Source organism: Onychostoma macrolepis, chromosome 15 (genome assembly GCF_012432095.1).
Source record: "Onychostoma macrolepis isolate SWU-2019 chromosome 15, ASM1243209v1, whole genome shotgun sequence".
Taxonomy (NCBI): Eukaryota; Metazoa; Chordata; class Actinopteri; order Cypriniformes; family Cyprinidae; genus Onychostoma; species Onychostoma macrolepis.
The window spans coordinates 26,949,903-26,972,562 of record NC_081169.1 but is presented as its reverse complement, the minus strand read 5'-3'; the positions used below and the strand labels follow the sequence as shown (position 1 = coordinate 26,972,562).

The following is a 22,660-nucleotide window of genomic DNA, read 5'->3' as shown; positions in this document are numbered from 1 at the left end:
GTAATGTTCACGGACTTAATTAACCCCGAATCTGTGGTGGCATCACGGAATCGCCGACAATTCCGTGATGGGCTAAATTGTCTTGTGTAGCTTGAAGCTAATTGTAATTTCTCCGTTACCCATATACGATTATATTTAATTATGTATTTTATCAAATCACATAAGTTTTTAAGAAACTCTTTAATTTTCCAAAAATATTTTTTTTAATTAGGCTATAGTAATATAATGTACCACATGTTGATCAGAGGAATGTAGGTGGGATGTAATGCAGTTTAGTTGTGGTCTAAAGCCACAACTTACACAACAGTGTTCAGATCATCTTTTTTCCTGACAAAATCAATATAATGCAATATTATTACTGAAATCTTATTAATAATTAGTTACACTACTAGTTACTGCAAAAGATAATATTATTACAGTAACTAAGGTACTAGTAAGTAGTTACTGCCCGAGACTGGTCCCTGGTCAGTGGCATTGTCTATTTCAGTTACCTCAAAATAGCAACGCGCCAACAATGCGCCTGAACCCCTGAACACACCTCAGCTCAGACCAGCACGCCCATGAGCGCACAAATGGGCGTAGGGGTGAAACTAGCAAAACACTTGTGTGGCGCGTGGCCCCGCGTTGCACCAGGTGTATGATAGGGCCCTTGGTCTTTATCCTTCGCAACATGCACACATCTGCACACTGAAAACCAGGAAGTGTGTGGATTCAAGCGAAACGAAACCTATTTCACTGCTACCCGAGCCTGGATCCACGCAGATCTAGTTTGGCTAAAGCTGTAAAGCAGAAAATATTTAGCCTACTTTTCTGTCAAAACAGGTAAAAACATCATAGAAATGTAATCAATAGTTTTACTTATATCTTTTTGCTTGTATGCAGTTATTATTGTATGCATTTAATAATTCTATGTTGCTATGCTATCTTGATGTCATATGTTTATTGGCAGGTTGGGGAGTAAAGGAATAGCCTATGTAACGTAAACAGGATACAAAAATCTAGTTACATCAGTTACATCAAAAAACAAAGTATTCAGATTAGTTACATTTTGTAAAAAGTGGGAATACTATCAGGATTACAGCTGTTTCATTTAAAATTAAATAAATTAGTATTTTGACATAATAACGCTATATTTCGCGATGCTTCATCAGTTCCTGGTTCTGTTGACACTCATGTTGACTCACGCAAATAACACCCGTCTACAATTATTCTCCTCAAACGCGGAATGAGACGCTGCTACAGTTAATTAATTACGATGCTTTCTGCTGAGAAAAATGTTTTCATGTCTGGAAATTTCATAGTTATTTTGTTTTCAAAGAGGATAAAATAAATAACATAGTTGTACAGCGATGCATGAAGACTCTGCTTAAACAAAGTAGGCTACTCAACCAACTTGAACATTTGCTGGTAGCTATGACCAGATCATGTTAGCTAAAATTTAGAAATTTAAAATTCCATGGTGTGCATAAGTGCAGTTGTGTGTAAAATGTATAAATTAACACGTCCACACATCCCGGATCAGTCAATGAAATAAGAAATATCACAACATTTCACATACATTTCAACACGTAGGCTTATTTTAAAATAGACTAATATGTATATGGTGTAATTTTTTTGTGTGTAAACTATATTTTTTCCTTGTTCATGTTAAATAAATAAAAAATAATAATAATAAAAATAAAACTGTAGGCTAAAACTAAACTGTATAGCCACATAGCCTTTTATATAAATATATATACGGGCTGTAATATCTAGATGGTGAAACAAGACATGATTTGTAACAGTTTTAAATAGTTTTTACTATAGTTTTTATTTGTTTTAATTGTAAAATCTCAATTAAATAAAAGTACTTTAATACGTTGATATTGCTTTTTTGACTTTATTTGCATATATATGTGACTTGAAGTAATCCAAAAGTAATCAGACTACATTACTTTTATATTGTAGTACTTGGATTACGTTACTGAATACTTTATGGGTGAAGCGTTAAGGACTATTATAATAATAATACACAACACTGTAAGTACACTCTCAGAAATAAAGGTACAAAAGCTGTCACTGGGGCGGTACCTTTTCAAAAGGTACATGTTTGTACCTAAAGGGTCCATTTTGGTACCTTAAAGGTATATATTTGAACCTAATAGGTACAAAAGTGTACCTTTTGAAAAGGTACCGCCCCAGTGACAGCTTTTGTACCTTTATTTCTGAGAGTGTAGTTAGGCCTTGTAGACAAACTCTTTCATTAATGATTTACATTCTCTTTCTTTAATGATTTACTTCTGGCGGAGCAGTTTCTATTAGATAGACTTATCTGCATAGAAATGGCTGAATCTGCAGCGAGTCAGTATGAGGATCAGTTCATGTGTTCAGTCTGTTTGGATCGGCTGAAGGAGCCGGTGACGATTCCCTGTGGACACAGTTACTGTATGAGCTGTATTACTGACTGCTGGGAGCAGAAGGAGCAGGAGCCGCCGTACCACTGTCCCCAATGCAGAGAGAGCTTCAGTCACAGACCTCTACTGAAGAAGAACACTCTGATAGCTGAGATGATGGAGACGCTGCAGAAGACGTCTCTACAAACGGCTGCTGTGGAGTGTGATGTTTGCACTACAGAGAAGAACAGAGCTGTAAAGTCCTGTCTGCAGTGCTTGGCCTCCTTCTGTCAAACTCACCTGCAGCTTCACTATCAATCTCCTGCGTTTATGAAGCACAAACTAGTGGAAGCCTCCAGAAACATTCAGGAGAACATCTGCCTCAGTCATGGGAAACCTCTAGATATTTACTGTCAGGATGATGATCAATGCATTTGTTGTTTGTGTGTGACTGACAATCACAAAAGCCACAATGTGGTATCTATGGATTCAGAATGGACTAGTAAAAAGGTAATGAATGAATCTGTTATGTTTTTAATTGCTGGCTTTAATTATTGATATGGGCTACCTATTGTACTTCTTCCTTATATGAGGATTATGATGTATATTTTATTTGATATTTAACGATCACAAAATGATATTGGCAAGGTGTACCTATATTTCTACCTTTTAACATTGATTTTGTACATTAACATCCTCAGGAACAGTTAAAAGAGATAAAGGTGATGTGTCAAAAGCTGATTGAGGAACGAGAAAGAGGTCAGCTGGACATCAGTAAAGCTGTGAAATCTTTTAAAGTGAGTGTCACAAGATGCAAAAAAAAATATTTTGCTATTTTATTTGACTGATAGTATGCATGTTTTGATTTGGACACGATTTATGATAATGGAGTAATAAAATTAACTGAAATAGGTTACATTAATACAGTATTTAGGCTGTTGTTCCTGTCCAACAGAGTTCAGCACAAGAGGCCGTGGAGAACACTGAGAAGGTCTTCACTGAGCTCATCTGCTCTCTGGAGAAGAAACGCTCTGAGATTAAAGAACAGATCAGAGCTCAGGAGAAGACTGAGATAGATCGAGCAGAGAAACTTCACAAACATCTGGATCAAGAGCTGACTGAACTCAGAAGAAGACAAACAGAGATTGAGAAACTTCTGATTACTGATGATCAGGTCAATTTTCTGAAGGTAATGAAAGTTATTTTTATGATCATATGTGTGTGAGAACCTTCCATATGACAACATGTCATCATAGATAGATTCTTGTTCTCTTTCATCGAATGGAAAAGGTGTCTCATGTTTCACAAATTATGTGATGAATTATTTGTCTCATTTCAGAGCTGTCAGTCTGTGTGTGTTTTACCGACATTTGAAGACATTCCCAGCATCACTCAACACACTCATCTGTCTTTTAAAGACATTTCAATCTCAGCATTCAGAGAGGTTTTGGAGGACGTCTGTCAACAGCAAACAGCCAGAATATCTCAAGAAGGTATTAAAAAAAAAAAAAATCAAAAACCTTTTTAATTAAATAGGTCATTCATAATATTTTAGATTTCATTTATGAATTTCTTACCTTATCTTTAGTGTCAAATATCCTTATTGTAGAGCCTCCAAAACCTGAAACCCCAAATCAGTTTTTGCAATGTAAGTTGAGTTTTATTTTATACATTGTTTCCTCACATAATTGCTAAATGATAGTTAATAATATGTATTAACTATTTCTATTTTCTGTTGAAAAATATAATGAGTCAGTTTATTGCTGTTGTTAACTATTAGAATATGACATTTTGAGCAGAAGGCTGGGGTGGGAGGTGCAAGTACTTCATTTGAATATTTATTTGTCCCTTCATCTTTATCAGATTTCTGTCAGCTTCACCTGGATCCAAACACTGTGCACATAAAACTCAAACTGTCTGAAGGGAACCGAAAAGCATCACATTCAAATGAAGTCCAGCAATATCCTGATCACCCAGAACGATTTGATGTGTATTGCAATGTCCTGTGTAGAGAGGGTTTGTGCAGTCGCTGTTACTGGGAGGTTGAGTGCAGTGGGAACAACTGGTCTGTAGCAGTTTCCTACAGAGGAATTAGTCGTAAAGGACAAAGTAATGACTGCAGACTTGGGTTTAATAACAAGTCCTGGAGACTGACCCACTGTGATCAGGATTTTTATGTCAGACATGATGATAAAAGAGTCAATATTTCCCCTTTCCGTTCCTCTAGAATAGGAGTGTATCTGGATCACAGAGCAGGAACTCTGTCTTTCTATAGCGTTTCTGACACAATGACTCTTCTTTACACGTTCCAGACCACATTCACTGAACCCCTCTACCCTGCATTTGGGGTTGGAGAAGGTTCTGTCAGGATCATAGAGCGGAAGAGAATTCTCAAATCCCACAAATAAAAGATGAGCAAAATTTCCTAAACTCGCTCTGTGTTCTTGCAGTTCATCATTAAAGGGTTATTCCACCCCAAAAATTAAAATTGTCACTTTTTTTTTTTTTTGTTTGTTTTCTTTGCGAACAAAAAGTATTCTCGTAGCTTCGTAAAATTACGGTTGAACCCCTGATGTCACATGGATTATTTTACCAATCTCCTTGCTATGTTTCTGGATGTTGATCGTGTCATTTCCATTGTTGTCTATGGGAGGGTCTGAGAGCTCTCAGAATGCATCAAAACTATCTTAATTGGTCACACTTTATATTAGGTGGCCTTAACTTCTATGTACTTGCATCAAAAAATAAGTGCAATGTACTTATTGTGATCATATTGTATTGCAAAACACTTTTACTGCTATTGAGGAGGGATACGGGTAAGGTTAGGGACAGGTTTAAGCATGGGTAGGTTTAAGGTGGGTTAAGGTGTAAGGGATGGGTCAACAGTGTAATTATAAATGTGATTACAGAAATTAATTACAACTACATATAGGTATCGTTAAAAATATAAGTACAATGTAAAAACATGTATGTACACAATAAGTGCATTGTACCAAATGATTAATTTAAATGTAAGTACACAGTAGTTAAGGCCAACTAATATAAAGTGGGACTGTGTTCTGAAGATGAACGGAGCTCTTACGGGTTTGGAACAGCATGAGGATGAGTAATTAATGACAGCATTTTCATTTTGGGGTGAACTAACCCTTTAAGACAAAAGGTGTCAACTTTAGCTTGTCAATTCACAGAACAGTTTTAATTTTTGTTTGAACTGAGCCAACTGCTGTGACTTTGCTATTTTATTTCTGAATTAAACATGATTTTCAGTTTTTTTTTTTTTTTTTTTGGTGAGGGTTCATATTTGTCTTTATGTGTTTGTATTATAACCTGCACGAACACATTATTAGGACATGTAAAATGCATACTTCACAGAGTTATTGGAAGCAATTGATGTTATGGCATATACAGTAGAATGAATATGGTATGTTATTTTACAGTGTTTTCACTGTATTCTTGAATTAGGCACAAATATGGTGCTTACCTGGATGTCATTTTGTGGCAATTTTCTTTTCCCTATGTATTACTTTATATGTAGTAAATGTGCATTAATGGACATGCAAATGTGAATTTTCTGTTTACAATGTAATGCATTGTTTTAAAAATAAAAGTACTGTATCCACATAATTGTGCATTTTAGAATAGAATATAATATACTTTATTGTCCCATTTCTGGGAAATTCATCTTGGACAACCATGACAGTACATAACATTAAACTCACATATCACATTACAACACACAATAAATTACACATACCAAATATCTTAAAAAGCTACAATATGCCAAACAATATTAATTTTCTGTGTACTAATGACTATGTGTATTGACTTGTCTCAGTAATCTTTTACCTGCTGTTGATATCTGTATCTAAGTGATTAACAACAGCATTCAACTAGACAAAACTGACATTCTTGTATAGTAGTAAGCAGGTGTGTCAACAAAAAAGTAGAACAATAATTCAATTTGTACATAGCTAACATTTCCAAGGTTTTCTAAAATGTCCATGATGAAAAACATTGAATTCTTTTGGCCAGTAGCCTACATCTCATACAACACACACACACACACACACACACATTGGGTTTCCATGTTTTATGGGGACCCTGCATAGGCGTAATGGTTTTTATACTGAACAAACTGTATTTTCTATTGCCCTACACCTAAACCTACCCCTTACAGGAAACATTCTGCATATACAGCATGTGTGTAACCAGAAATGTCCCATAGGTGGCAGTAATGCACTGAAGCGTTTTTAAGTTTGCCACACAAATACAAAAGAACAAAAAGAGGATGAGCCGAAGAGAATGCAAAGTGTTGCCAAGTCCGCGGTTTTTCAGGAATACGTTTAAATTGTTCCGCTGAATTAAACCGTTTTTTTTTAAGTCCACGGGTTAAAGCGATCTCCCTGGAAGACTATTTCGACTGAAACCGCGGTAAACAAAAACAAAACGAAACCACTATAGGCTAGTGTTGATTAGCACTTGGTCTGTTTTTGTTTCGCACGCCTGGCAACCCACCAGCTGAAGCTAAAAGCGATGTTTTTAACCTTCGTGAAAGAAGCGCTGATGTGGAATATTTCAGAGGTTTCAGACATTATAACCAGCTCGAGAGTTAAATCCGAATGTAATGAAACGGAGTAACGTTATGTGACCCGGTTTATTAGTAATTATAGTGTAATAGTAATATGTTTTTCACATGCTCTTAGTAAGCGTGCACTTCTGTGTCATCGCGAAGATTTCATTTAAAGGCTTAATGTTAGTAGAAATATCGTATCTTTAAAAATATATGAATTGATGTTTGTGTTGCATAAATGTACATTGTCCGTACTGTAAACTACTAAAGCATTGCATAATCATTCATTGTGATCAACCTCTATTCAGTCGTATTGAGTAACGTTATAAGTGAATCTCTAAAATTAAAGTAATTCAGTATAATTTTTTTTTTTACATTTTTTAATTTGGTAGATCTGGTGCCCATCCCACAACAGTCCACAAGTGAAGGTTAGCAGTATCCCCATCATCCGATAAGAAGAGAAACTCTAGCTCTGTAACATGTACCATGGTAAAGACTGAGTTTATTAAAGAGGAGATTGATGACATGAGTGATCCAGAAACATCTAGAATGAATCATGAAGATACTGAGGAACACACAGGTTGGTGTCGGTTCTTGATTCTGTGTTATTGACAGCTGAGAAACATTCAGGAAACATTCATGTGTCAGTGAAATAATAAGCAACATATGTGACCCTGGACCACAAAACCAGTCTTAAGAGTCAATTTTTAGAAATTGAGATTTATACATCATCTGAAAGCTGAATAAATAAGCTTTCCATTGATGTATGGTTTGTTAGGATCGGACAATATTTGGCCGAGATACAACTATTTGAATATCTGGAATCTGAGGGTGCAAAAAAATCTAAATATTGAGAAAATAGCTTTTAAAGTTGCCCAAATGAAGTTCTTAGCAATGCATATTACTAATCAAAAATGAAGTTTTGATATATTTACGGTAAGAAATTTACAAAATATCTTCATGGAACATGATCTTTACTTAATATCCTAATGATTTTTGGCATAAAATAAAAATGGATAATTTTGACCCATACAATGTATTTTTGGCTATTGCTACAAATATACCCCAGCGACTTAAGACTGGTTTTGTGGTCCAGGGTCACATATCAATGATAAATGATACAGAAAATGCATCATAGCTATAGCAGTTGTCATCAACATTTTGATTGTATTATCAAGGAAATGACAGAACTACCCTTTGGCACTACAAAAATCTGATACTGTTACTTTCTGCTCTTAAATCAGGTTCACTTGAACTGATTTTAACTATTTAATATGTTTACTTTAGATCGGATGGAGGTGAAAGAGCAAAGACAAGAACTAAATGAAGAAAACGAGCGTCGTAACTTTAAAACTCAAAGAAGGAAAAAGCGGCACACCTGCTCACAGTGCGGGAAGAGTTTCAGACTTAAATCAGGTCTCAGTAATCATCTCTGGCAACACTCTGGAGAAAAGCAATTTAACTGTGATCAGTGTGGGAAAAAATACAGCTCGTTAGCAAATCTAAAAGTTCACCAAAAAATTCATTCAGATGAGAAGCCTTACGTGTGCTCGGTCTGTGGAAAGAGTTTCTCACGGCTGGACTGTTGTAAACAGCATCAGAAAATACACGATGAAGTGAGAGATCACGTGTGTTGTGAGTGTGGGAAGAGCTTTACTACAGTTGGACAGCTGAAACAGCATCAGAGGATTCACACTGGAGAAAGACCTTACAAGTGCTCTTACTGTGACAAGAGCTTCTCTCAGCCTGGAAACCTGAAATCACACGAGCGAGTTCATACTGGAGAGAAGCCGTACCGGTGTACTCAGTGTGGAAAGAGTTTCAAACATTCAACTATTCTCAATTATCACATGCGTGTTCACTCTGGAGAAAAGCCATTTAACTGTGATCAGTGTGGTAAAGAGTTTAATTCATCCTCAAATCTGAAAAAGCACCTGAGAATCCATACAAACGAAAGGCCTTATGTGTGTTCTTATTGTGGGAAGAGTTTTCCACTGTTGGTCAGTTGTAATCGGCATCAGAAAATACACACCGGTGAGAAAGATCACGTGTGTAGTGAGTGTGGAAAGAGCTTTACTACATCTGGCCAACTGAAATACCACCAAAGAATTCACACTGGAGAAAAACCTTACAAGTGCTCTTACTGTGACAGGAGGTTCCCTCAGTTTTCACAACAGAAATCACATGAACGAATTCATACCGGAGAGAAGCCGTACAGCTGTACTCAGTGTGGAGAGAGATTTAGACATTCAAACTCTTTAGTCAATCATATGAAAAAGCATTTTGCATCAAGTCCATCTATTCCTCCAGATAGTTAGTTTTCAGGTGCTTTAAAGGCATGACAAATATTCATACATTTAGATCGGCAAAGCAATTGCAGTATTTCTGCATAAGATTAAAACTGAGAATGGTGCAAAACAACATACAGAAAAACAAACACTGTAATTAACAAAGAAGTAGGTGGCACTGAAGAATAAAAATGTGTAAGTAAAAGTCAATAAAATTGCTTCGGCAACATGCACTCTCAGAAATAAAGGTACAAAAGCTGTCACTGGGGCGGTACCTTTTCGAAAGGTGCATGTGGCAAGGGTCCATTTTGGTACCTTAAAGGTACATATTAGTACTTAAAGTGTACATATTTGAACCTAATAGGTACAAAAGTGTACCTTTTGAAAAGGTACCGCCACAGTGACAGCTTTTGTACCTTTATTTCTGAGAGTGCATGAGGCTTTTACATAAGCATTATTCTGTGGCACTGTGAGCAAATGTTTTCTTCAGATCCTGCGTTTTAATTAAACAATGTGAGATTTAGATGAAGTAAATGTGTTAGTTACAATAAACTTGAGTTGTTTAAAATCCGAACAGCTGAAACTGTATTACGAGCACTTGCTGTGTTCCTGTGAATCGCTTGTGTTCCTCAATTTTAAGTCGCTTTGGATAAAAGCATCTGCTAAATGAATAAATGTAAATGTAAAATACCACAAGAGTTGTGGAGGGTTTTTTTTTCTGTTATGGGGGGACAGCAAATGCTTTGATTCACTTGAATCTTGATTCACTGAATCTTTGAATCTCTGAATCTTTTGACTTTTGAGTTATTCTTTGACTGAAAGCCCCCTCATTAAGGCATGGACAAGAAAAAACAACAACAACAACAAAAAACCCCACAAATTAAAAGAAACTGGACACTAATATAATAAAAAAACAACTATCAGTCATTTGTCAGTATGACAGGTTTCTCCAATTTGAGTTTTTTAACTTTAATTCTTAGTTGTTTTTTTTTTACTTTGTTTGGGCAGTTCTATAAATCTACAGATTTCTGTGCAACAGAAACTGTCTATAGGCTCTGTATAACGACAAAATATAATTATTGCACTGACAACATCTCTGATTATGTGTGATATTAAGTAATGCAATATAGGCTAAAAGTAATATTGTAGCGATATTATGTTAAATGTTTGTGAATCACGTGACTATACTAAAAAAAAACCGTCAACATTTCGGTTCAGTTTTCTCATGTAGGTTAGTTTTTAATCATGTTAATGAATTTTAATACTTTGTGTACAAAAAGGAGACGATTTATTTGCTTCTAATTGAGTTTGCCGATCCATGCCTAATAACACAAAACAAGCGTTAGATATTAATAAAAGCACACGTTTTACATAACCTTCACATTTAATGGTATTTATTTATAGATTACATGTAATAAATTAGAGCTGATGGTTTTTGTTGCATTTACACCGCTTTGACCAGCAGGTGCCGCCAGTCTGTGGTGTTTCGATGGCTTTGAATCATTTTGCGTGTGAATGAATCATTTGATTCAAATGATTCAGAGTTTCGAAAAGCTTCGCTAGCGGACCGTTCATACTCTCGTCACCGCCCTCGCGTCAGCGTGGCCAATCAGCGCGCACTGGCCTTGCGTGACGTCACGCTCCAGCTAGCTCGCGGAACAAAAGCCGTCCGCGCGCCCCGCTCCTCCCCGCCGGATGCGACCGAGAAAACGCACACCCGTTCATTTTTAGCGTTAAAGTTTGTTTTATAGGAATTCCCCGTGTTGTACACACACGTATACAGTGTAAAAGTACAAATCTCGACACTCGCGGCGAGTGTTTTTTTTGTCTGCGCCTGAAGCTCCGTGGGATTCTCGCGAGAGTAAGTAGAGCAGCGCGTGGCTGGTTTGTTTGTGTTTGTGCTTTACATTGTTTCAAAGCAGCTGAAACCGCAAGACAGTATTGGGATTGTGCATTCTGCTTCTGGACCATGTTATACGTGATTTTATGATGAAAATATTCATGCATTTTAATTCCGTCACATGCCAGTAACATATTTGGCCTTATGTACCTTTAAAAGTCATTGTTTCGCTTGCACAGACATGTTTATGCGCAGTTTAACGGTTATTCTGGAGGAAAGAAAATGAACAAAACTTGTCTGTCATGCAATGTACATGAAATAGTGTGTTTTTAAAATAGGTTTGTGTGTCATCTTCAGTGTTTACGTGCAAAGGTCACAGTGGAAAGAGGTTCAGAGATAATCTAATCACGCTTTTTCCCTCCCGTAAGTTACCCTTTATCTGCCTCAGAGTCTGAATATTGTGAAATGTATGAACAAATCAGAGGTGAACAGTGAGGGGGAGACTGTATTAAAAGCTTTTCATTTCACCTTTTATGTATGTCAGCAGTGATTCAGACACTGAATGATGTTGTTTCCTAGTTTGGGGCCTTTGTCACTTCTGCAAAGTTCTCTCCATTCCCTTTGTCTCAACTGTTTTTGTCTTTAAAATCGTGTCCACTTCCTATTACCTATGGAATTTGCATATGTTCGTTATTTATTATGGATGCCTTGCTCAACCCTTATGCAAACAAGCTCTGAGACGTGTGTGTGTGTGTGTGTGTGTGTGTGTGTGTGTGTGTGTGTATGTGTTTGTTTGAGTTTAAACAAAGGGTACGAGCTGTGTGTCCTTTAATGATCAAAAGGTAAGTTTATCAAATAGAGACTTGGCATATGTCAATCAAAAGTAGCGTCACACTTTTAAAGCAATAATGAAATGTATATTCTGTAATCTTAGACTCATCCTCATGTCGCTATAAACCTGTATGCCTTTCTCTCTTCTATGCAACACAAGAAGTTTTGAAAGCTTTCACCCAGTGTTTTCATACTGACCACTTGATCTGACTTTGAATTTAGTCTGTTTGATGGTGTTTTGTTCTTTGGTTGTTACGGTTGTATAAACTTTAGAAAGAGTCATTAGTTTTCTGCATTGTGACGTTTGCACATTTCATGACTAGCACATTCAATTATTGATGTTATATTTATTTAATTTTATTTAAACACATTACTTTTATTATTTATAATAGTAAAATAATATTTTCAGGAACCCAGATTAATAGTAATAATATTTTATTATTTATACTTTTTTTTTTTATTATTATTATTGTTATAAATTTATTTTAAAAAAGGGTGAAGGTACGCACATCCGAGAATGTCTTAACCAGGTGCAAGATCAAAAAATATCGTCAAAAAAGTGGAAAAAATATCTGCACACTGTTATTCCCTTTATTTAATAAAAAAAAAACAACGTTTTGGTCCAAAGACCTTCGTCAGGCAAACACGAAGGTCTTTAAAAAAAAAATCTAAATAATTAAAAAAAAAAAAAAAATCTAAATAATAATAGGCTTTATTTTTATTATGAAAAATACAGTTAATATTTTGGGGTTGAAATATGATCCAGAAAGTTTTTTTTTTTTTGACATTGTGAAATCCATGCACTAGTAATTCAAGTGTTTTGTCACCTGGGCTTGTGTTAATGATAATGAAAACGGTTAATGTGTAAACACTGATCTTTTACTGTTTTCAGATGCAATAATGCGTGTGTTCAAATACAGCAACTTTCACTCTTAATGGTGAAAAATCAGTAGACACCTGCTGCTGTTAAAGTTTTGACCATCCACTCAACCGGATCGCCTCATGAAGAGACCACTTTTCATTTTCTTGGCTTCATTCTAGTGCTGGGCGGTATACCGGTTCATACCGAATACCGGTGTTTATTTTTCTTATATGAATTTTTAAAATACCGCAATACCGGTGTTATTTAAATAACGTTCGGAACGCAACACACTGTTTGAGAGGGGTCTCTTTTCACTATTGCTTTGTGGCAAGAACAGCTGTATGTGTTACTAAGCGTGTTCTGAAGCTGTAGAAGGTGATGACACCGAAGAACTCATCCACAATATCCACCGCACGCCGCCACCAGCTCCCGCGTCTCACACTCACGAGCGAGACTTTAGCACTATATTTAGCAACTTTCAGACCCTTTTAGCGGCTTTTTTTCCATAGAATATACAAACTGACAAACCTAGCGAATGTTTTGGATAAACCCCGCGTGCTGCCCCGCGAGCGTGAGATCTGACTCCCAGTGCAGCGTCGCGTCTCTCTGCGTCTGTTCTGTGCAGCGAGCGGCAGAGAAGCACCGCATTCATTTGGCCGTATCGCGACTGTTTGGAATTATAAATATGAGCATAGTTCGTCTGTTAATATTATGCACTTTTTTGTTTTTGTTTACTCAGACAAAAAAGTAATATAGCCAAAACCACCGCATAGCCGCTCTTTAGTGTAACGTTAGATGCATGTTGATTTTAAATGAGAATGACTCCTGGTTAACATGTATTAATGGGTCGTGTTTAGTCACTATTTAGTGTGGAATTTTTCTACAATATTCGCTCATCATGACAGTAAAATAGGGCATTCTAAGTCAATCTACTGCAGTTTTTCCTCTCTCAATCAGTAGAAAATGTGGTTAACACCCGATCATGCATGAAAAAAATAAATGCCGTCATATACCGTGAAACCGGTATAATTTTGAAAAATACCGTGATATACATTTTTGGTCATACCGCCCAGCACTACTTCATTCCTCTGCGCTGTTGATTTCTCCTTCCAGCTGAGGTCAAGCTCAAACACTTTTCTTGAGCATGCTCAGAACGAGAGAGGGAAGCAGGAAGTCTCAGTAGCTACTGTTTCCTCTTCCTCTTTCTTTCATCTCATTCTATTTTCAACTTTTTTTATGGGTCATGCAAAGAGGTGTTCTCTGCACTGGGGTCAAACGGAGGACGAGGTCGTCACGGAAACACGCACACAAAAAAACATCTGGCTTAATGCTTTAGGGGTCTTCCCTGACCTGATGTTGGACTCTGTCTGACCTTTGAACTTTATTGTGACTGGCTGTGAAAGTCACACTGGAGTCACTGACCAAATGTGGTGCTCTTGTACATGAAGTTTTAACATCTAAAGAAGTTATTAGTACTGACAATTTTGCTAAATCAGTGCTATACAGAAAAGGCAGCACAATTTGGGGTAAAATGCACTTGTGAAGTTTGTTTGTTTGTTTGTTTCTTTATTGAGTGATAGTTTGATTTAAAAAATTGCAATTGCAGATTTAAAGTGCAATTGTAAAACAAATTCTAGGTTTTCTGCGCAATCTGGTCAAAGTTTTGTGATCATATCAATGGCTAATAATAATAATAGTGTTAATATTATTAAATATTAGTATTGTTGCTGTGAAGTATTCTAATAATTATTAGTATTAAATAAAACAAAAATAAATATTATTATTGTAATGTTGCGGTCAAATAAAAAAACAAGTATTTAAGAAAAAAATGCTTACAATGTTTTTTTTTTTTTTTGTATTACAGCTTTACAGCATTTACAATATAATGTATGGATGTCTTAATTTCCTCTTATTCAAATGTTAAACCATAAGTTTTTTTTAATGCACTTCATTTTGAAAGATGCAGCTCATTTATTTAATTAAACACAAAGCCATATTATGATTTCGGTTTTATTTTCGTTCATTGTGCACCTCCAAGGCACAGTATAATACAACTTTTTTTCACTAATATAACATTTTTATTGTGTTTATGACTCACAAAGACTTTTTATTGCATATGACTGCTTTTAAGCGCAAACAGAGTTTATTATATTTCATTGCATTTTAAGCTTTCTTGTTTTTGGAACTGACATAAATTAGAGAGAAATTTATTATTACTATTTATGGAATAAATAAGAACTCATGCATTTGTCTAATTTATTTATTTAATTTAGTTGGGATGGGATCTGTCATGACCAAGGCTGTACTCAAATCTGGGTCAGTGATCTATAAACTCTTTTGTGTCACAGATGCATCCCATCAGTGTAGATCTGACTGTTTTTGATATACGTTTTTAATGGGACACTACAACCATGAATAATGCAGGTGTGACAGATGGAGGGTGTCCTGTAGTCAGGCTTGACCAGCTGCTGGAGTGGCCACTAAGATGTGCACGACTGCTCACTCTTACTAGCTGACTAGCCAGTGTGTCAATGTTTGCCTGATGAAAGTGACTCACAAACGCTGCAGTTGGGGGGATGTTGGGTACACGGCTTGCTCGGGACACATTTTGCTAACACATTATAATATAACAAACATTGTTTGTTCACAAAAAAGGAAAATAAATAATCAGGTAATTTTTCAACTCCAAGATTACATAAAAATGGAAAAGGATAACCTTATTTTTCTGCGTGAGACGAAAGTTTGTGTGTGTGTCTGTGCTGACCGATGAAATTCTCACTTCCTGGTTCTGGCTGGGCACAGGTAGCGTTTCTCGTAACAGAACTCTTCTTTGTCTCTGTGCAGGAGTTTGAGGCCTAATAAAAGTCGTCCGGCTGACGTGGATCCTCCTTCAGTCCTGCAGTGATCCGGAAGGTGAGTGTTTACTCAGTTATTCTCACTTACACCACAGTTTATTCCAGTGAATCACCATCGTCATGAGGGAGTAGAGAGAGAGCGAGCAGCGGAAAGTCAGGCATGTGTTTGGTGCTCGTGGAGGGAGGAGAGCTTCTTTGGAATCGCTCCACTGTGAACTGCTTTACCCCTTTCATTTTCTCTCTCTTCTCCTGCTCTATGCTGACACAGAGGCAGCAATGCATGGAGGGTAAGCTCAGACTTTGTTCTTGTGTGTGTGTGTTGTCTTCTGTTAATTGTGTGGAGGTGTAAAATCTCTTATTCTTCATATCTCTCATTATTATGCTCATAGTTAGTGATCTGAACACACCTCTAGAACTTAGTATTGAGCTTTAGTAACTCATGCTGCACTGTTTGTGCTCCAGACATGAATGATTCCTCTAGTAATGTGTCTTGAGGAGAGGTGTGCTGTTACTTTTGTAAGCAGTTGGATTTGTTTGTTTATTTATGTATGTATTGTATTTGTTTATTTACTGTGCTAGTTTGTAGGGCTGACCAAACATTTTGTAACTTATATATCTATATTATAATAACAATAATATAGTTGTTGTTGTTGATATTTATTAAATTATTAAAATGATTTATATATCAATATCTCAACCACAATAATAATCATTTTAATATTAATTGCAATTATTATAATTAAAATAAAAACAGTAATTAGTAGAAGTAGTAGTAACAAATACATTTTTTAATATAGTAAAAAGTAAGAAAGAAAAGAAAATTGATTAAAATAATAAAAATAATTTTTGCAATGCAAATGTAAAGTTGCAATACAGATATTTATGGCTGTCCTAATTTCTTAATATTTAAATGTTAAAGTCACCATATCAAAATGGACAATTCTTCTTTTTTTTTTTTTTTTTTTTTTTAATTATGAATGATTTTGTTTCTTCATAATCTTTAATTAAAAACTAACCCCTTGCAACCCCTTGCTTTATCCCCTTGCAATGATATCTCATCTTTTCTCTTTACTAGCACTCCTTATATAAATCTTTATATATCTTGCTCTCTTAGTTTATTAAGATGTGAGTGTTTGTTTGGTTTAGAGCAGTCCAGCTCATTTCCTGAGAAGGGTTTGGCTCCTGGGATCTCTGTTCAGTAGCTGGAATAAGTCTCATTTGTAAAGGATGCAACAAATGTTAGAAAATAAGTTATTGGACTAGGTTTTGGACAGTGCAAGTCAAATTGCTTTTTGGCCCTGACTGCACGTTAGTGTGGTGTTGTTTCTTCCTTTGGAGCTCTGGAGGAAATATTCACTTCCCATCCACACGCTCTTTTGAAACCGCAGTCTTCTCAGGTTCAGAATGAATTCTGTCAGTCTCCCGGTAGAGTGTGAGCACAAGCGGCTCCTTCAGATGGTGTGAAAACTAATCTTAGTTTAGAGAAGTGTCTCTTCAGTGAAGTGCCCACTGCTTTTCTTGACATTTTCTATACTTTGACTTTTTCTGTTTTAAGCCTGTAGCCATACTTACTGGGTAGAACTAAGTTTTGAGCTAAATAATTTGATTAAATGTTGTATTGCGTTACGTTTTCAAATCTGTTACACTGTATAAATGATTCATATTAATATAAATGTACAAAATAGTTATTTATGTTTATCTGAGATGATGCTTTCACCCTTACGGAGTTGTTTCAGTAAGCCCCGTGTTTTTTTTGTTTTTTTTTTAAGAAAGTGGAAAATATGGCTAAACTACATTTGAAAATATTGGGGCTCGTAAGATTTTGAGTTGATGATATTTGACAGTAAAGACTTTTATAAGGTTAAAAAAGGTTTCTAGTTCAAATAAATGCTGAATAAACTTTCCATTCATCAAAGAATCCTGAAAAAAAAAAAAAGTTTAATGATTTCCCCAAAAATATTAAGCAACGCTATTTTCAACATTGATAATAAGAAACTGAGCAGCAAATCATTATATTAGAATTCAGCATTGATCAAAGGAATAAATTACATTTTAAAATATATTACAATAGAAAACAGCTATTTTAAATTGTAATATTTCATAATATTACCATTTTTACTGTGTTTTCATTCAAATAAATGTAGCCTTGGTGAGCAGAAGAAACTTCTCAAACATGAAAACACTTTTGTTTGAAAATACTGTATTCAAAAGAATTTTGAAATTGCTTTCAATATTAAGTAGCTTATACTAATTTTGTGCCTGTTCTGTGCAAAGCAGCAAAAATAAGCCCTTCCTCGCTGTTGTTTATTGACATGTCAGGAATCATGACGTTATTGTGCGTGAGAGTCCAAGTGTACTCAAAATTGACACACCTAGTCTGCGATTTGTTTGATTAAAGTGCAGCAATACCAAACAACACACCGTGTGTTTAAAAATCCACAACAGGCTTTCTTACTCTTTATTTTTACTCAACAGTGCTGCCCACTCCGCTCTGGACAACGACTTCTCGCGCATGGGACTGTGTCGTCTCTTCTGATTGGCTGCCGCTCTCCGGTCCGTCCCGCTCATGAGGTAACCCCGGCTGTGGTTGTTGATGCCCGTGGCTGGGCCGTGATGGGGCAGAGGGTGTCGGGTGTGGTGAAATCCGCGGATGAGCCGGAGACGAGCGAGCTGGCGTATCCGCCGGTGTGCGCGTCGCTCCGTAGCCGTGGCATCCCGTTACCCGCCCGTCTGGAGCTGCTGTTGGACATGCCGCCGGCGGGACCGGAAATCCAGCTTCAGCACGCCTGGAACCCAGACGACCGCTCGCTCAACCTCTTCATCAAAGATGACGACCGGCTCACGTTCCATCGCCACCCGGTGGCCCAAAGCACGGACTGCGTGCGGGGAAAAGTCGGATTTACCCGTGGTTTGCACGCCTGGACTTTGCGCTGGCCTGTACGGCAGCGCGGCACGCATGCCATAGTCGGGGTCGCGACTTCTTTAGCACCTTTGCGAGCTGTCGGATATTCCGCGCTAGTCGGTAGCGATGCCGAATCCTGGGGTTGGGACTTGGGACGAGGCCGACTTTACTACGACAGGAAGAGCCGGACCGGCCCGGCACCGCCGTACCCGGAGTTTATCGAGGATGAGGAGGATGAAGGGACGTTCTCGGTGCCTGAAGAGATTCTGGTGGTTCTGGACATGGACGAGGGAACGCTGGGATTCTGCGCCGATGGGAACTACCTGGGCGTAGCGTTTCGCGGGCTGAAAGGAAAGAGGCTGTACCCGGTCGTCAGCGCCGTGTGGGGTCACTGCGAGGTCACCATGACATACGTCAATGGATTAGACCGTACGTATCATTTTCAGATTTTGCTGCTTTTGTTTTTCCTCCTTGTTTCATATTTTCCATAATCGCCATCCATGGGCAGTGTATGTTGACTTCAATCCAGCTCTTTAGAGATGCTCGTCATAGCTTTGCTGTTGCTTCATGATGAGAGTAATTGCGCAACCACTCGTAGTAACTGGGAACAACATGTTTACATGCATCAAATCTAGTGCTTTTCTGTAATAGCAGTTTTTAGAAATGATGCACCTATGAAACTATTCAAATATTGTTGGCACGATGCACACAAGCATATTTCCAGACTTCAGTGTAATGGGGGTTTTGCACGGTTGCAACACGGACCGTGAATTTACAGAAATGATAAGTAGCATTTTATTCATCTTTTTTTCTCTTCTCCAAAAGCCAACTTACAGTTGATCTAAATATAATTGGATATGCAAGTCACACCTAATTTATAAAATTCACTTCCTGTGCCACAGGATCTTTTCACTAACAGCACTTTTCTTTTTTCCCCCCTAAGCCAGTAAACACTACTGTTAAAATGTCTGGGGTTGGTATGATTTTTTTTTTTTTTTGTACATTTTTTTTAAAATGTTTTTGAAATAAGTCTGTCATGCTCACCAAGGCTGCATTTATTTGATAGAAAATACAATAAAAACAGTAGTATTATGAAATATCATTACAATTTAAAGAACCATTTTATGTTTAAATATATTTTAAAATGTAATTTATTTTTGTCATGCAAAGATGAATTTTCAGCATTACTCCAATCTTCCGTCACGATTCTTCAGAATTCATTCTAATATGCTGATTTTTTTTATTATTATCATATAATATTATAATATTAATTATTATTATGTTACCACAAAACAGTTTTTGCTGCTTTTTGTGGAAACAGATTATTTATTTATTTATTTTTTTTCAGTTTTAAAGAACCGCATTTATGTGAAACAGAAATCTTTTGTAACATTATGAATGTTTTTTTTACTGCCACTTTTGAATAATTTAATGCATCCTTCCTGAATAAAAGTATTATTTTCTTTAAAAAAAATCATACTGACCCCAAACTTTCAACAGGTAGTGTTCACAGTCAGTTCTCAAGTTCCACTAATGCCTCACAATGCTTTGTCACTGTTTTCAACGCTATATTTAAAAAGTAAATTATAGTTCAAACTGATTTCCCCCCTTTTTAAATTCCTTCTATATATAACTTGCCTCTCTTGTGATTGGCTCTTATTATTTTGCAACATCACGACTGAATCGTTCAGCTTATCTAGGATCAGTGCTGGTCTTTGAAGTCCTAACGAGTGTTTTCACATGATCGCTTGAGGTCTTTGACCCTCGAACCTAACTGACCTCTGCTCTGTCCCGCAGCTGAACCTCTGCCGCTGATGGAGCTGTGCAGGAGGGCGGCACGACAGGCTCTGGGACGCCACCGAATCCATCACATCCAGTCTCTGCCACTGCCACAGACGCTGAAGAACTACCTGCAGTACCAATGAGAGACACAAACACACACACAGCCAAAAAATCACCTGCGTTCACTGAAAACGCACTCAGAAATGATCTGCAGGGCTGTAGTAGCTTTGTGCTGTGCACAGACTTTAAGTGTCGAAGGGATGGACAGATTTGACCAGCCGGACAACAAGTATCTGGTTTTATACATGATTGTGAGGTGACTAATGAGAAGGTGTTTGCATTTGTGTGAGAGAATGACTCATGTCTTCCATGGAAATAATTTTCTTAAGAGCTTATGATTTTGCTTTTTCCTTCACTTTTATCTAAACACTAAGGACCTAGTTTTCTGGACATAAATCCAACATAATTATATTAGACTAATGCTTTTCATTCCAGAAAAACAGGTCCTTATTCTTTCACCAGTCTTAACTAATACACATCCTCAGTGCCTGAGATCTTTTAAAATCTTTTTCCGTTCGTGTTTATTATGAGTTTATTATTTAGTTTGTGATCATGACGAAGCTCGGTTTTCAGGTGTTTTTAGCTTATAAACGCGACTTTGAAATGTGCCGCGGTGTCCGTGAAGCAGATTTTTACACATCTGATTTTTATATGAAATGGATGCTTGTCTTTTTCAAGGATCAAACGGCAACCTGCAAGACAGCAGACACGACTTTATTCTTTTGTGACCTTTGAAATGTGAATAAAAATAAAACTCCAAAGCCAAACCTTGCCTGCTCCTCTTTTTACTTCTGTAGTCTCACTTGCTTTTAAAAATCAAATGTGGCGACTTGTTTGTAAGTGTTTTCAGATTAATTTTGATTTAGGTTTTATGTACAAATCTCTACCTAATCAGGTTTCAATTTTATATTATTTTGTTTACGCATCAGTGGCGCGTCTTGTGGTTTTTGAAGAACAGTGTTCAAAAGCAGCAACTTTCAACAGGAAATAGCGAATTATAAATTCTATATATCAATAGATGTTTATATGATTAGTAAAATATTAATTTCATATTTTCAAATAACGTTTTCATTGTTAACTTTTATCTTTGTTTTCACACAATGGGATAATTTGTCAAATCTGGAGTGGTTTTAATGTATTAGATATTAATATTATTATTATCATCATCATCATTATTACTACATACTCCTGTTATGGAACCTGAGTGCACTCACAATGCTTTGTCACTGTTTTCAACGCTATATTTAAAAAGTAAATTATAGTTCAAACTGATTTCCCCTTTTAAATTCCTTCTATATATAACTTGCCTCTCTTGTGATTGGCTCTTATTATTTTGCAACATCACGACTGAATCGTTCAGCTTATCTAGGATCAGTGCTGGTCTTTGAAGTCCTAACGAGTGTTTTCACATGATCGCTTGAGGTCTTTGACCCTCGAACCTAACTGACCTCTGCTCTGTCCCGCAGCTGAACCTCTGCCGCTGATGGAGCTGTGCAGGAGGGCGGCACGACAGGCTCTGGGACGCCACCGAATCCATCACATCCAGTCTCTGCCACTGCCACAGACGCTGAAGAACTACCTGCAGTACCAATGAGAGACACAAACACACACACAGCCAAAAAATCACCTGCGTTCACTGAAAACGCACTCAGAAATGATCTGCAGGGCTGTAGTAGCTTTGTGCTGTGCACAGACTTTAAGTGTCGAAGGGATGGACAGATTTGACCAGCCGGACAACAAGTATCTGGTTTTATACATGATTGTGAGGTGACTAATGAGAAGGTGTTTGCATTTGTGTGAGAGAATGACTCATGTCTTCCATGGAAATAATTTTCTTAAGAGCTTATGATTTTGCTTTTTCCTTCACTTTTATCTAAACACTAAGGACCTAGTTTTCTGGACATAAATCCAACATAATTATATTAGACTAATGCTTTTCATTCCAGAAAAACAGGTCCTTATTCTTTCACCAGTCTTAACTAATACACATCCTCAGTGCCTGAGATCTTTTAAAATCTTTTTCCGTCGTGTTTATTATGAGTTTATTATTTAGTTTGTGATCATGACGAAGCTCGGTTTTCAGGTGTTTTTAGCTTATAAACGCGACTTTGAAATGTGCCGCGGTGTCCGTGAAGCAGATTTTTACACATCTGATTTTTATATGAAATGGATGCTTGTCTTTTTCAAGGATCAAACGGCAACCTGCAAGACAGCAGACACGACTTTATTCTTTTGTGACCTTTGAAATGTGAATAAAAATAAAACTCCAAAGCCAAACCTTGCCTGCTCCTCTTTTTA

At 36.8% G+C, this 22,660-nt stretch overlaps 3 protein-coding genes across 8 annotated transcripts; all 3 read left to right on the top strand.

The window, feature by feature from the left end:
- Nucleotides 1–732: 732 nt before the first annotated feature.
- On the top strand, nucleotides 733–5,986 carry LOC131520358 (E3 ubiquitin/ISG15 ligase TRIM25-like). Of its 3 annotated transcripts, none has more exons than XM_058744539.1 (7): nucleotides 733–822; nucleotides 2,292–2,882; nucleotides 3,074–3,169; nucleotides 3,328–3,561; nucleotides 3,712–3,865; nucleotides 3,982–4,020; nucleotides 4,236–5,986. In XM_058744539.1, the coding sequence occupies exons 2-7, from the start codon at nucleotides 2,322–2,324 to the stop codon at nucleotides 4,778–4,780; spliced, it is 1,629 nt and encodes a 542-aa protein (XP_058600522.1). In that variant the 5' UTR covers nucleotides 733–822; nucleotides 2,292–2,321; the 3' UTR covers nucleotides 4,781–5,986. The 3 variants fall into 3 exon arrangements, with proteins under 3 accessions (XP_058600522.1, XP_058600521.1, XP_058600523.1); XM_058744538.1 differs by having other exon boundaries at nucleotides 3,961–4,020; XM_058744540.1 differs by lacking the exon at nucleotides 3,982–4,020.
- Nucleotides 5,987–6,657: 671 nt separating this feature from the next.
- On the top strand, nucleotides 6,658–10,131 carry si:ch211-276c2.4 (zinc finger protein 501). 3 transcript variants are annotated; one of them, XM_058744552.1, is made up of 3 exons: nucleotides 6,658–6,803; nucleotides 7,335–7,522; nucleotides 8,230–10,131. In XM_058744552.1, exons 2-3 carry the CDS (start codon nucleotides 7,429–7,431, stop codon nucleotides 9,258–9,260), a joined length of 1,125 nt encoding a protein of 374 aa, XP_058600535.1. In that variant the 5' UTR covers nucleotides 6,658–6,803; nucleotides 7,335–7,428; the 3' UTR covers nucleotides 9,261–10,131. The 3 variants fall into 3 exon arrangements, with proteins under 3 accessions (XP_058600535.1, XP_058600534.1, XP_058600536.1); XM_058744551.1 differs by lacking the exon at nucleotides 6,658–6,803 and adding an exon at nucleotides 6,828–7,124; XM_058744553.1 differs by lacking the exon at nucleotides 6,658–6,803 and adding an exon at nucleotides 6,880–6,953.
- Nucleotides 10,132–10,854: 723 nt separating this feature from the next.
- Nucleotides 10,855–21,129, top strand: spsb4b (splA/ryanodine receptor domain and SOCS box containing 4b). Of its 2 annotated transcripts, XM_058744559.1 has the most exons (5): nucleotides 10,855–11,091; nucleotides 15,608–15,676; nucleotides 15,887–15,905; nucleotides 18,094–18,949; nucleotides 20,318–21,129. In XM_058744559.1, exons 4-5 carry the CDS (start codon nucleotides 18,232–18,234, stop codon nucleotides 20,443–20,445), a joined length of 846 nt encoding a protein of 281 aa, XP_058600542.1. In that variant the 5' UTR covers nucleotides 10,855–11,091; nucleotides 15,608–15,676; nucleotides 15,887–15,905; nucleotides 18,094–18,231; the 3' UTR covers nucleotides 20,446–21,129. The 2 variants fall into 2 exon arrangements, with proteins under 2 accessions (XP_058600542.1, XP_058600541.1); XM_058744558.1 differs by lacking the exon at nucleotides 15,887–15,905.
- Nucleotides 21,130–22,660: the final 1,531 nt, after the last annotated feature.

Bases quoted from the DNA above. Each gene is read 5' to 3' on its own strand.
- spsb4b (XM_058744558.1), top strand. From the start codon at position 18,232: ATGGGGCAGAGGGTGTCGGGTGTGGTGAAATCCGCGGATGAGCCGGAG. The intron at 18,950-20,317 runs GTACGTATCATT...TCTGTCCCGCAG, and splicing joins ATACGTCAATGGATTAGACC to CTGAACCTCTGCCGCTGATG.
- LOC131520358 (XM_058744538.1), top strand. From the start codon at position 2,322: ATGGCTGAATCTGCAGCGAGTCAGTATGAGGATCAGTTCATGTGTTCA. The intron at 2,883-3,073 runs GTAATGAATGAA...TAACATCCTCAG, and splicing joins CAGAATGGACTAGTAAAAAG to GAACAGTTAAAAGAGATAAA. The intron at 3,866-3,960 runs GTATTAAAAAAA...CCTTATCTTTAG, and splicing joins AGCCAGAATATCTCAAGAAG to TGTCAAATATCCTTATTGTA.
- si:ch211-276c2.4 (XM_058744552.1), top strand. From the start codon at position 7,429: ATGGTAAAGACTGAGTTTATTAAAGAGGAGATTGATGACATGAGTGAT. The intron at 7,523-8,229 runs GTTGGTGTCGGT...TGTTTACTTTAG, and splicing joins AGATACTGAGGAACACACAG to ATCGGATGGAGGTGAAAGAG.